General features: G+C 36.8%; 2 protein-coding genes across 2 annotated transcripts; both read left to right on the top strand.

Moving 5' to 3' along the window:
* The first annotated feature begins 442 nt into the window (after positions 1-442).
* Positions 443-4549, top strand: LOC137965571 (BTB/POZ domain-containing protein At3g08570-like). The gene is made up of 4 exons (XM_068811838.1): positions 443-542; positions 1264-1330; positions 1969-3141; positions 3494-4549. The coding sequence occupies exons 1-4, from the start codon at positions 466-468 to the stop codon at positions 4010-4012; spliced, it is 1836 nt and encodes a 611-aa protein (XP_068667939.1). The 5' UTR covers positions 443-465; the 3' UTR covers positions 4013-4549.
* Positions 4550-5558: 1009 nt separating this feature from the next.
* On the top strand, positions 5559-10568 carry LOC137966071 (uncharacterized). Its single transcript, XM_068812539.1, has 3 exons — positions 5559-6375; positions 8737-9009; positions 9891-10568. The coding sequence occupies exons 1-3, from the start codon at positions 5656-5658 to the stop codon at positions 10155-10157; spliced, it is 1260 nt and encodes a 419-aa protein (XP_068668640.1). The 5' UTR covers positions 5559-5655; the 3' UTR covers positions 10158-10568.
* The last annotated feature ends 2861 nt before the right edge of the window (positions 10569-13429 follow it).

The raw sequence follows: 13429 nt of genomic DNA, 5'->3' as shown, positions 1-13429 counted from the left end.
TCGATCTTAATTTAATGAAAAAATATCACTATTAATAATGTAAATCTAAGGGATTTTTCTCGAATTTTTGAGACATTATGTATAATAATTTCATGGATATAAATCCAATGAGATACTTAATATAAATATCGATGAAGTATAAAAATAAATGTATCGTGCAAAAAAAAAATGGAATTCATTCACTGACTTTTTAAAAAAATGAGAATTTATTAAATAATTTAATTTACTGACTTTTTTCATATTTTCAGTTACCAAAGAGTTCATATTTAATGCTAAAAAATATTTTTATTTTTTATTTAATTTTAGAATCCAAAGACATAGAATGGATGAAAAAAGGGCAGTATATAGTAAATTGGATAGACTAACAGGGCTCCTCTCGTAATTCCTCACCTCTTCATATTCCCTCCAACATTGCTTCTTTGTCACTCAGTCCAGAGTCCAGACAGTGCGGAAAGAGGAAAGGAAATGGTGTCCGAAAACCATTCTTTCCCCTCTTTCAAGCGCTCAGCGAATGCAAATTCCTCCCATTCCTCCACTAAAAGGTGTAATGGGTTGCTTATTTGTTCTGAATTCTTTTTTTTTTCGTATGTTGAATCGTATGTTCTGAATTCTGTTCTTTACATTGTATGGGTTTCCTGATCTGCACTTTTTATCCTGTTGGAATGGATGAATCATGAAGATGGAAGTTCTGTTATCCTTTACATTTTTGTGAAAGTATTTTTTTTTCTTCCTGTTTGAGTGGTCTGACCGTATTCTATTTTTTTAATCATTCAAGGATTTAAAAAAAAGAGTGAGCATTCAAAAATCAAAATTTTGGATGAAACATGAGTACTTCTCTTAGTTTGGAAATTTCTGGGATATTAGGAGAGTCTTGAAGTGCATTTACGTAAACTTAATTCTGGGACACTGTTTTCTCATGGTGCGATAAACCTTGTTTAAGATTCGAGAACATGTTAGTAAAATTCGTTATTACCTTGTTGGTTCTAAAGGAAGATATAGGAGAATTCTAGAGTTATCTTTTCACGTATTAGAATGTCTAGTACATGTAGAATGGAGTGGGGCTACCTTCTGCCTTGATAGAAATTAAAATGGACTCCGAAAAGCACTTGAAGATTGACATGAATGGTGCGCTGAAACTTTTTCATCTACCTCTCGTTTTATTCATTCACTTTTGGTGTTTTTCTTTAAAATTCACGACCTGCTAGATCACGGGATTATGTGTTATTGATGGGCAACTATTGAAAAACATTTCGGTCTATGCAGGATCTTTTCAGATGTAGCTGGTGACATAACTGTTGATGTTGATGGGCAGTCATTTATGTTGCATCAGGTCAGGTTCTCTATTTAGAAGAACTTCTGTTAATTTGGAATGCAAGCTTTGAAACAAGATAATGTCAATCATCTGCTGCAAAATTATATTCATTTTTGCTGCATATCTTTGGCTATTGGTATCTGATACCTCAAGACCAAGTTATCCGAGTCAACGCTTTGACCGAGATGAGTATTTCAGACCTGTACTGTTGACCATATTTACGTTCAGAAGGAACTTAATGGCTAAATTGCGCTCATGCAGTAAGCTTGACTGCGTTCAATTCTAATCAGGCAACCCTATGTGTTTTCATGCCCATAACTGACTGGAAGGGACTATTTCTCACTATTGTGAGCTTTGTAAGTCACCCTTGGAAGTTTGAATAATTAAAAAGTGTTTTCAAGATTAACATTTTTTTGTACGTGATGAGGGCCTTTATCTTGATTCTTGATTTCCATTTTCCAAATCTTATATTGCGCTCTGCCCTGTTGAGTTTGATTTGATCCCTTTGAATGTTCTTTTGATGTTTTGTTTTCTCAAAAAAACTACTGCTTTTCTTAAATTCAAAATGCTTCTTGGTGTATTGAAGCCAAGTTGTGGAGTTCTGTTTACCTAGGAAAATGCCTTTCCATGTGTATCAACTCAGTTTATTTTAGCAGTTTCCTCTTGTATCCTGGAGCGGAAAGATCAGAAAAATGGTAGCAGATGCCAAGGATGCAAAGGTCTCCAAATTGGAGCTTCTTAACATACCTGGTGGAGCCCAGACATTTGAACTAGCAGCCAAGTTCTGCTATGGTGCAAATTTTGAGATCTCATCCTCAAATGTTGGGCCCCTTCGATGTGCTGCTGAGTTTCTGGAAATGACCGAAGATTATGGACAAGGAAACCTGATAGCCCGTACTGAGATATACTTAACTGATGTAGTGGCAGAAAGTCTTGAAAAATCTATTGAGGTATTAGCTTCCTGTGAAGGTTTACTTCCTGTTGCAGAGGAAGTGGGTATTGTTGGCAGATGTGTTGAAGCCATCGCCTTGAATGCAACCAAAGAGCAGTTGGTATCAGGTCTGTCTCACTTGGAATGTCATGGTGGGCCAGGCAAACCAAAAGCTGATTCAGGAGAATGGTGGATTGAAGATCTCTCTTCTTTGAGAATTGATTTCTACCAGCAAGTAATCATATCTATGAGAAATATGGGTGTTCGACCAGATAGCATTACTTCATCTCTGTTGCATTATGCTCACACTTCTTTGAATGATGTTGGCAAAGGTCGGGCATGGGATCCATCAGGGACAAAATTGGAGCCTAGAGTGGTTTTGGAAAGTGAGCAGAGATTAATAGTGGAGAATCTCGTTGGTCTTTTACCAGCTGACAGAGATGCCTCAGTCCCACTCAGTTTTCTATTTGGGATGCTTAGAATGGCAACTGTTATGGGGTCCTCTGATGCATGTAGACTTGAGGTTGAGAGAAGAATCAGTTTCCAGCTGGATCTTGTCTCACTGGATGATCTTTTAATTCCCTCAATCAACAGCAGAGATTCTCTTTTCGATATTGACACTGTTCATAGGATATTGATGAATTTTCTTAATTGGGTTGAAGACGAAGATGCTGAAGACTCACCTCCACAGTATGGATATGAATCGGAGGGTCTTGGTGCATCTCCAAGTCACAGTGCAGTCTTGAAAGTGGGCCGGCTGATGGATATGTATCTTGCAGAGATTGCACCCGATCCATATCTAAAGCTGGAGAAGTTTATGGCTATTATTGAGCTGTTACCCGATTATGCTCGTGTTGTGGATGATGGACTTTACAGAGCAATTGATATATATCTAAAGGTAATTTCTTATTTTGATTATGTTTGCCTATACTTGTCTATGGAAGTTGGCCTACTGAACCTTATGCACTGACCTACAAGGTGGTATTGGCCTTCAGAACTTACCAGCTGTGAGGATCATAAAGCTAAAAGATAATGACAAACTATGTCGACAACCTACCATATGATTGTTATGATCATATTAGTAATTATATTTCATGACTCTGAGCAGTATTATAATATAAGAAGATGAGAGACCAAGAACCTTATGGAACTATATAAAACTTATAAAGAATAATTGATGTTTGTTCTTTTCCAAGAAAAATGCAAATGATGTTTGTCTGACATATTCTTTTGATGGATCTCTTTTTCAGGCTCACCCATCATTGATGGAGCATGAATGCCTCACATTGTGCAAGCTGATTGACTGCCAAAAACTTTCACAAGAGGCATCGAACCATGCAGCTCAAAATGACCGCCTACCAGTCCAAATGACAGTGAGAGTTCTCTACTTTGAGCAGCTCCGCCTTAAGAATGTTCTTGGTGGCACCTCTGGTGATACCTTCCTGTCACAGAGGATAAGCAGTGGCGTGCCTAGTGCTGCCGTATCTCCTCGTGACAACTATGCGTCTTTGCGGAGAGAGAACCGTGAGCTCAAGCTTGAGATCTCAAGAATGAGAGTCAGGCTTAGCGAGTTAGAGAAAGAGCAGGTGGTTATGAAGCAAGGATTGATGGAAAAATCAACGAATGGAAAGACTCTCTTGGGATCTTTGCAAAAGGGTTTCGGTCGGATTGGCATTTTTGCTATGCCCAGTAGTGGAAAGCAGTTGAAATGTGTGAGGGGAAAAAGATCAGAAGGGAAAAGTGGGAGGAGGAGGAGGAATTCTTCATGAACAAGAACAAAAAGTTATCACATTTATCAACCGGTGAGAAGGTGCTTTTGGTGACAAGTTTGAATGAAGGAAAATTGATCTCACTGCGAGAAATATGCTGCATTGGTTCCAGTTGTTGGAAGATATTTTCAGCAAGAAACAGAAAGGAATAGAAAGAATACGATATTGTGGTTGAGCATTTCTATTCTATGAGCTGAGGCAGAGGGAGTGGAATGGGTTTTGTGCCCTGGAGGAAAGTAGATACATATGAAACTGCTGGTACTGTTTTTTGAGTATAACTCAATAAATATCCAGGTTCTGCTGGTCTGTTCAAACAACAGAAAAAAAGTGTTCTCTGAGGCTCCTTGCATTATACTCTTTTTCACAGATGGAAGGAAAAAGCATTTGCAATGAGGTTCTTGCATGAACTTGTAAAGACACTACACAAATAAGACTCGTGGAAAGAAGTCCTTTCTTTGGAAGAGGATGCGCTTGGCCTTACTTGTTTAGGGTTATAAAGAAAAAAAAACACTTTCCCCATGTTTTTTTATAAAAATCTTTTGCCCAAATCTTTGATTATGCAAGTATTATTTTTTTACTATTTTATACATTAATTTTCATGATAAAATGTTGTTATAAAATATGATGTTATATCATGTATGTAATATGTATACTTGTGATTTTTTAATATTCGTTTTAATATGATTGATCCAATACGAAAAATCATTTGGTGCGAAATATGTGAAACGGTTATCTTAGTTGTCCGATCATGATTGGACAACTGAGATAGTTGTTGATCATGATCGGACGGTTGAGATAGCTATTTTATATGTTTCGCACCAAATGATTTTTCGTATTGGATCGACCCTTAATCAAAATATTATATTAAATTATTATTATACGAAATAGTAATTATTAAATATAATATATTAGTTATCAACATTAAATACCGATTATAAGTAATAAATATGATATAAATTTAAATTAAATTACCTTACTCATACTAATTTAATATTATACTAAGTTCTATGTTAATATTGATACTAAATAACACAAATTATTAATAAATATTGTGTTATATTTAAATAAACAAATAATTTTAACTAATAAATTATATTTGACAATAATTTAAGTCTCTCATTGCAATTGCAATTTGATCTAATACTTAAATTTATATTAAATTTATCTTAAATTAAGGTTGTGTCTTCTATTAGTTTGAAAATATTAATAATAAGAGTATTCATTAGATTTGTAATAAACTTTAATTTCATCTATTTCTAAATCTCCCTCTTCAAACAAACCAAATGGGTGTTTCTCAATTTCTTTTATCTTTAATTTTTTTAATATTTATATTTACCTAAAAATTAAGTTAAATATTTAGTAATTTTAAAAATATTTTTAAATTTTTTTGCCCTGTATCTTGCTGTAATCTGCAATGTTCCTTCCTCATCTATTATTTTTGTAATCTTTTTATGCAGTTTTTGTTCTCATTTTTTTGCTGAACTGCAAAGCCACCAATTAGAAGAGGATCTAATATGCGCTGTAATAATAACGCTGCAGTCAAAAGCAAAGACGGCCGTATGCCCGAACAAGAAGAAATCAGCCCTCTGATCTTCGCCCTCATTCAAATGCTCTTTCGTCTCTGATTTCCTTTGGTAATTGTAATGGCGAGACAAGCAAAGGCAATAATCGTGGGCCTTCGGACAGTGTACTTCGATTCGGTTTTGTCCAAATCTCCATCTCCCGGCGGCACTTTTACTTACCATTTTGTTAGTCAGTCCCTTCAAGGTTCCATCAGAAGCTACATTTCTGGAGATTTTGCATCTGGGTTTCTTAATTCGAATCGTTTAACCTCGTTTCATGGACTTCCTTCAAAACCCATCTCCCCAAATGGCCAATTAGTGTGCCAGTCGTTGAAGAGCTATCTGACCAACTCGTCATCAGGTCTTTACCCAGCAGGTTTGTCTAATTCGCGGCACTTAATACCCAGACTCCCTTCAAAGGTTTCCGAAACTAAAATCGGGGTTCTGTGTTGTAAAACTGTTAGGAGTGGAAAGACCAATGGAAATCCATTTGGGACCCGATTTTTCTGTTCAGGGAGGTCTGAATCCAAAAAAATCAATGTGGGTTTTGCGAAAGCCATCTTCAACAAGCCTGCGTCTGCTGCTAGATCATCATTCAGAAAGTACAGGGAGGCCATCGGGCTTCACATTGAAGCATTGTGGAAGGGGTATTCCCTAGTATTTGTGGGGGCTGCAGCTTTGGCAGTCTGCATTTTATTGTGGAGAATTATGTTTGGTATCGCGAGTACCTTTGTGGAGCTTTCGGAGGGATTGGCGAAGTACGGATTTCTGGCTCTGGCGTCAGCCATTGTTGCCTTTGTTGTGAGTTTCAACTTTTACTCCTTCATTACCCGAAGCATAATTGCATTTAACAACTAATAACTAGTGGGCTTTTGGTGACTATTCAGCTAATCCACTCATTTGTCAGGAACAAAATGTAGAATAACTTTAGAGAATAATGTGGGTATTCATAACAGATTAGATCATTTTTTTTTTTTGTGTATATGAGAGCTTTAATGTACCAATATTATGCCAGACATTTGTCTTTTATCATCAACATTGGAGCCTTGTCCCCACAATGTAAAGGTATCTCCTACTCCATTGTACTCTACCATTTGCAATGTCCATTGTTGCCTCACCTCTTCGAATGCATTGCTTTAGTGGGAGCCTTCCGCTGTGTCATGCCAAGCTCCTGATTTGACATCTTGCAGAAGGCAATTACCACGCGTGATGACATAAGATTTTTTCAAATTTATTAAATTTGACTAAGTTTTTATAGTAGCTGTTAAGCTGTTGCAATCTTCTTTTACCCCAGGCTTGGGAACAGCAGTTAACTGATTAATTTCTTGGTGTTTATGTTGTACCAATATATTCTCTTTGAGAATGATGTTATACATACAAATAGAAGGAATTCATAAAAAATATACAGGTATTGATGGTTTTACGTTTACGATAATAGGTCGATTTATTCTAACTATAATGTCCATAACTTTTCTGCATGAATCCTTCTTGTTAAATTTAGTAAGTTAAGTGCTTTGACTTATGGATTTCCACAGTGTTAAAAGATTTTTTACTTTCTAAAATATCTCAATAGAAGTAGAAGATATTCAAGGATTGGATATATGTGGCTCAAAATTTTGTTATGGTATTTTGTTGTGAATAGCTAACCTGTGTGTCTCATTTAAATTGTATTTGGGATCTCATTTCAAAAGATGGACAAAATTCATTGTCAAGCAGAAAATAGTTTGAAAGGATGATTGCTTTTTGCCATATTTGATGTCTTCCTTGAAGCCTTAGCGTAGTCATAAGTGAAGTAAACCCTCAAATGACACATGACTTGCCCTTCAGGTCCATACTGGGGGTAACTTTTGTTTGACATTTTCAAAGTATTTATAAGTTATGCTTGAAGGACAAGAAGAGGTAATCCGAGGTGCAGAAACTAAGATTTATTTTAAGGTATTAGTCCTCCCTTGGGGACTAAGAACTTTTTTGCTAGGGATTCTTTCTCGATGAATTTTGGGATGTCAGTCTTCATCATTTTCTTTTGGAAATAAAACTTCACCTTCATTGCAGGCCCCTAAAATTTTCTGTATAGAAAAATGTGACTTAGTGTGGATAGCCACCGTATTCAAATGGAGAAGGGAAGTTTGATAATTTGGCTTGTATTTATGTCCCTCTCTCTATAGAAGTAATTGCATAATTTTGCTTGTAGTTGTTTCCTCTCTCTATAGAAGTAACAAGTGTTTTTAGGTTCTTTTTTTCTCAAGTATGGACTTTTTGGGGGGTTTTATTGGCTGTAATAGAGAGACGAGCAATTTAGTCATTTATTATGTAATTTCATCACTTAATAATAAATCGGGATAGGGGTTGACTTCTGACCCCTAACCAGCCCTGTGGCAGGTCTCTATCTGCTGAGGCTTCTTCTCTTCTCTCAAATTTCTTCTCTTACCAGTTTGTTCCAACTTATCTCCCATACTGAGAAGCAAATTTTTCATTCTCCCTGCTTTTCCACCATGTAAACAACTGAATAGCTGAGGAGGCACATTAATTTCTTCTGTGTTACTGAAAACAATTGACCATGTTTTTCACCTAGCCAGACTTTTGTTGTAAATTCCTTGTTGGAGGCCCTTTTCAGTTTTGAGTACGCAATTTTGCATATTGTAATTTGGCATCAATCCCTGGATTTCAGTTTACTGGATTGCTTATTTGTTCTTAAGGGCAGATTCTTCACATGCTACAATAGCTGAATTAATTAACAACATAATAGCTGACATGCAAAATGATTGAGCTAAACATAATTTCTTTGGTAACAAAGTTTCTTAGGAAATACTTTGCTGTAGAAGATTGTGTATGTTACCATCCAAAAGAAAAACGATTGTGTTTATTCATTAGCCTATAAATCTTTTCTGCATTTGACCCATCAGATCTGATAAAGTTGGGGAAAATACTCCTGAAGTGCATTTGCTTAATTTTTAGATGCATGAATACATTTGAATGTTTGTTTGGAATGGTGTTAATTCTCTTCAGTGACAATTTTTTTCCTGGCAATATCTGAATTGCTCCTGAAAAACTAATTCTTTTTGTTCTGCTGTTGCTCCTTTGCTTAAGCTTACGGTTTACATTTGTTTCTGGAAAGACTTGTCTTATTTGATTTCTACATTCTTTTGTCCTTTTTGTTTATAGGGTCTGTACATCCGTTCGAGGTTTACAATTAATCCTGATCGAGTTTATAGAATGGCTATGAGGAAACTGAACACATCTGCCCCAATTCTTGAAGTCATGGGAGCCCCATTGTCTGGAACTGACTTAAGAGCTTATGTTATGTCAGGAGGTGGACCTCAGATCAAGAAATTTAAGCCAAGGCTTAGTGGCAAACGCTGTTTTCTCATCTTCCCAATCCGAGGTTCAGAACGGAAGGGGCTTGTCAGCGTAGAAGTTAAAAAGAAAAAGGGGCAGGTTTGCTTCCTATCCACTTCTAGGCTAGTTGATGACTGTACCTTGCAAGAAATAAAAAAAAAAATCCTAATAAAGATGAGAATCTGGATAGGGGAATTCAGCCTTTTTGGAATCTAGTATGTTGGACAACTAGTGCCTGTGCCAAATGACCTAATTCAAGGGAAATGCTCTTGAAACATTTTACAAATATGTGCAGGTTATTCCATATGTGTGCTTTAAAACTTAACTTCCGTTAACTGCCTTAGTTTCTGATAGGAGCATATAGTTGCTGAGGAACACTATATAAACAGTGTTACTTTGCTGTAGTAATTAATTGGAACTTCAATTGCTGCATATATCAGGTTTATCCTTCCATTGATTTTCTGGATTTCCAATTAATTTTCCAGCTGTAATCAAGTTAACCGGTTGGTCTTTCGAAGCATTAAATTTTGGCCCAGAAGACTTCACATCCTGGTGTACCATGGATCGATTGATTATTTGGGAGTTATTATCAAGATCCAAGCACAAGTCCATAATTTTAAAAAATGGCAAATAAAAAAAATTGAGATTTGGTGATGTTTAGGTGAACTTGATTTGGATGCATCCAGGTTGAGATTTTGGCCTTACCGCTTCTGTTTTGAATTAAAAAAATTTACTGGGTTATATATTTGTCTGTGACAGCTTAGGGTCTAGGGTTTTGTGAACCTCAACATTTAACTTGCATATCTTGTCTGGATGAATTTTCAGGTTTATCATGTATAAGGATGCTAAAGCATTTATTTAAAAAAACCTGCTAAAGCATAGTGTGAGTCAGCTTGTAAAAAAACGTTCTACTTTGTCAGATGTGAATCTATTGGACTTTCTTAGCATGTTATGACCCAATCGATATCTTTTTCTTGCAGTATGATATGAAACTTCTCGCAGTTGACATTCCCATGACATCGGGACCAGATCAGCGTCTCTTCCTCATAGGTGATGAGACGGAATATCAAATTGGGGGTGGGTTAATATCTGAACTAAGGGATCCTATAGTGAAAGCCATGGCTGCAGAGAAAGAGTTTGATGCTCTTGATGAGAAAGAGGAAGAGGAAGATGCAGAGAGAGAAATCCAGGAAGCAGAACAAAAGCACCGGGAGGAGATGGAGAGGCTAGAGAAAGGTAGTTCATAGCACCATTTTGGTGATTCGGAGTAAAGTTTTTTTTTTTTTTTTTGCCCCATTTACCGTGAGAGTCTGAAACAACTTGAGAAAGTTGAAGCTGTTTGAGATGTTTGATCTGAGGAGGATGACATACAAGAAAAACTTTAACCACAATGACCAAATGTCCTTGACTTTTTTCCCTTGCAAACCTAATAATATCTTTGTGTGAAACATTGAAACATTGGGGATGTTGTATACCATAAGTTCTACTGTTCTTGTTACCAAATTTTACTTGTTATCTTTTCAACTGCTGGTGCTGATCACTAAGCTCCAAGTTTAATCATTTTTGTAATAAACTCAATCAAATGCTAGTATTTCTTGCTACTACATCAGCATCTATATTCTTTAAATGAATGGCATTTAAAGAAGCTACTTTCTTCACTTTACTGGCAAGTGCAATCACCTTGGGAATCAATGTTAAGCTAAAATGATTTACTTCTGCTGCTGTACAACCTCAGTTAAGTCATACCTCTGGAGTTCAAGAATAACGAGCTTAAAGAAACTGTGGAAGCTGTCATGATTAGATTGTCTGTGTGGTTATTTTGCTTCCTTGCAGCTTGTTGGATGATTGCTTGCTGTTATTGGTATCAGAATTGTCATGCCTTCCCGGGAAAACTACTTACAAATAAGCCAATGGGACAGTGTTTTGAATTTCGGTACTTATCCGAAGACAAGGGGCTATCAGGAAAATTCTTCTGTGCAGTCTTTAGCTCATCAATTTATGAACTCAAACATGCCTCGTGGGAGGAGGATCATGATATAAGCAGCAAATAAAATTGGTGAAGAGCACTGGATTCTCTCCACAGGTGCATATGCACTGTGAAATGGGGGAGAAGATTTTTGAGGTCCATCAGGAATTTTGATACACCAAATGGATAATTTGGCTGATAATTTACTATTATAGGAGAAGATTGCAGAGCAATCAAACGCCTGATTGTCCAAATAGGCGGTTTTGCATAAATCTCAATTCGGGAAACATGAAAAGCCCTTCTCTATCGACAAATCAGAATAAAAATAGTTAGAAGTATCAAAGAACGATGTTTCAAATGCAAAGATCCGGAAGAACAGAGTGAACATAGTATAGCTCGAGTTGGAAATATCCAGTAGAAATAATAAGATTCATGTCTTCACCTCCCTGCGCTGCTGCCTGCTGGAACTCTCTTTCATTATTATGATTTTGTTCTAATCTTAAAGAGTTCACTTTAATATGAATACTAAAATTTCATCATAAGGTATTATAATTGAGCAGAGGATTTCGACCCAGACTGGATGTCTCTCCTCTTCTTAGATAAAAATAGTGGGGAGGGGAGTGAGGCAGTGCCAGGACAAATCACCATTGAAGCCAGTTAGAAATGAAACAAAAATCTTCCTCTAGATCACAAGAATATAAAACTACTCCCATTTTTTAAGCAAGTAAACTCCTTGGCCCTTTGGCTTATATTCAATAACTTTTTAAATGGATTATTAGAATAAGTAAGAACAAACTGAAATCTGCCATTCAAATGTCTGCAAATGAACCAGTTCCAAATGCACTAGGTAGTTCTTTTTTTTTCTATCACAATGGGTTTATTCTCTGAGTACCTGAGGCTCTAGAGGAACCTCTGTATAGGAACCCTCATGAGACCACCAAGCCACAGCCTGACTCACAAGTGCACCACGCAGTTGAAACTCGAAACTGGGTTCCCCTGTCTATGCAGTCGAACCCTTGAAGAGAGGGAGGAGGAAGACCTGTCCAACCAGAACCAGGTTTTATAGCCTTCATCCTGTTGTAATTGCCATAGGGGCTATGCTCATTTGACATCTTCTCCACCTTCCTCCAGTATATTTCTAGCAGTCCATTGAGAGTGCATCACACACCTTAGGTCCAGTGTAAGACTGCACCTCAGGTGCATATCTCAGCAATAGAAAAAGAGGGGTTCACTTGTTATAGGACTCGACCAAACATCTCAGGACCCAAGCTGACGGTTGCCATGCTGCACCTCTATGAAAGTCAGTACCTCCCTGTTGTCAAGAGCTGGTAAGGCTTTGTGTCAAATTAAACCACGTGCTGCACCCCTTCGGTAAGCCCCCTTCAATTCCTTTTGAACTATGGTCGCATGCTTGTACTCCCCAGGTGGGGTGTTTCATTTGTTAAGTGGGCTCCTGAGCTGCATAGATCAGGACAAACACTCTTTGTTAATGGCATAGACTGTGAGTGTATCTAATCTTGTTTGCTTCCCATGCTTTCAGACCCCAGCATCAGTAGGGAAAAACTGTCTAAACTTTTGGTGTTTCTTCTTTAGAAATCTAGATTTCACCCTTACAAGGAAGAATATAGATTTCACCATTACAAGGAAGAATCTAGATTTCACACTTACACATGATATTCCACTCTTCTCTTGTCTCATTCAAGAGATTTGATTTGTTCATTTTCATCCTCATTCATCATCTACACCCACCCACCTCTGCAGACACATAGCATAATGGAAATCAAGTTCACATACAAACTCCAGAGAATCCTCATAATCGGTTGAACAGAATGCAAATGAACCCAATTCGCTTTGTCAATTAATGTTACCTTCTGTTTGTTGGAATTTTTGGTTCTCGGAACTCATAAAATTTATACTGTTACCTTCTGGTTGTTGTGATTTTTTGTTCTGTGACCTCATAAAATTTATATAGTTCAAATACACCTATAAGGGAAAAAAAAGGGACTATAATAAGTAGATAACCTATTCGACAAAGAAAAGGAAAAGAATATACAACTGAGAACCAGAGCCAGAAATACTCAGACTATTTGTTTCACATCTAGTCTGTTCCATGTTCAGCAACAGGCTGAGTTCAATGATTAATGATTTTTTATATTTAATTTAAAAAATCAGATAAGAATTAAAGACAACATAGGCATGGATGTCTAAAAAAGCAATAAACAAAGCAGTACAAAGGAAAAACAGGAAAAAGAAAACAGCAAATAACCACATCACTTGTTAGCCAATCCATCCGCTTAAGATTTTGCACTCCTAAGAACATGGCTCCATAAAATACGTGGCCCCTTGCAAGAGCTGCATCACCTGTACAAATGTACCACCCAAACACCTTACCTAATACAGCAGTTGATCCAATTCTGAGCCAAGTAGATTCTATTCTTTGACTCACCTTCTATAATTAAAAAGAATGGAGACATAGAAACCAAAAACATATGGAGACCAGACTAACTATTAATATCTCAAATGAAGTGCAAGGTCATCTGAATTCCATAAAAG

Source organism: Aristolochia californica, unplaced genomic scaffold (genome assembly GCF_029961685.1).
Source record: "Aristolochia californica isolate CCGP_79_NKW_82.1479 unplaced genomic scaffold, dmAriCali1.0.hap1 SCAF_5, whole genome shotgun sequence".
NCBI classification, from domain to species: Eukaryota; Viridiplantae; Streptophyta; class Magnoliopsida; order Piperales; family Aristolochiaceae; genus Aristolochia; species Aristolochia californica.
This window is presented reverse-complemented; position numbering and strand designations above follow the sequence as displayed.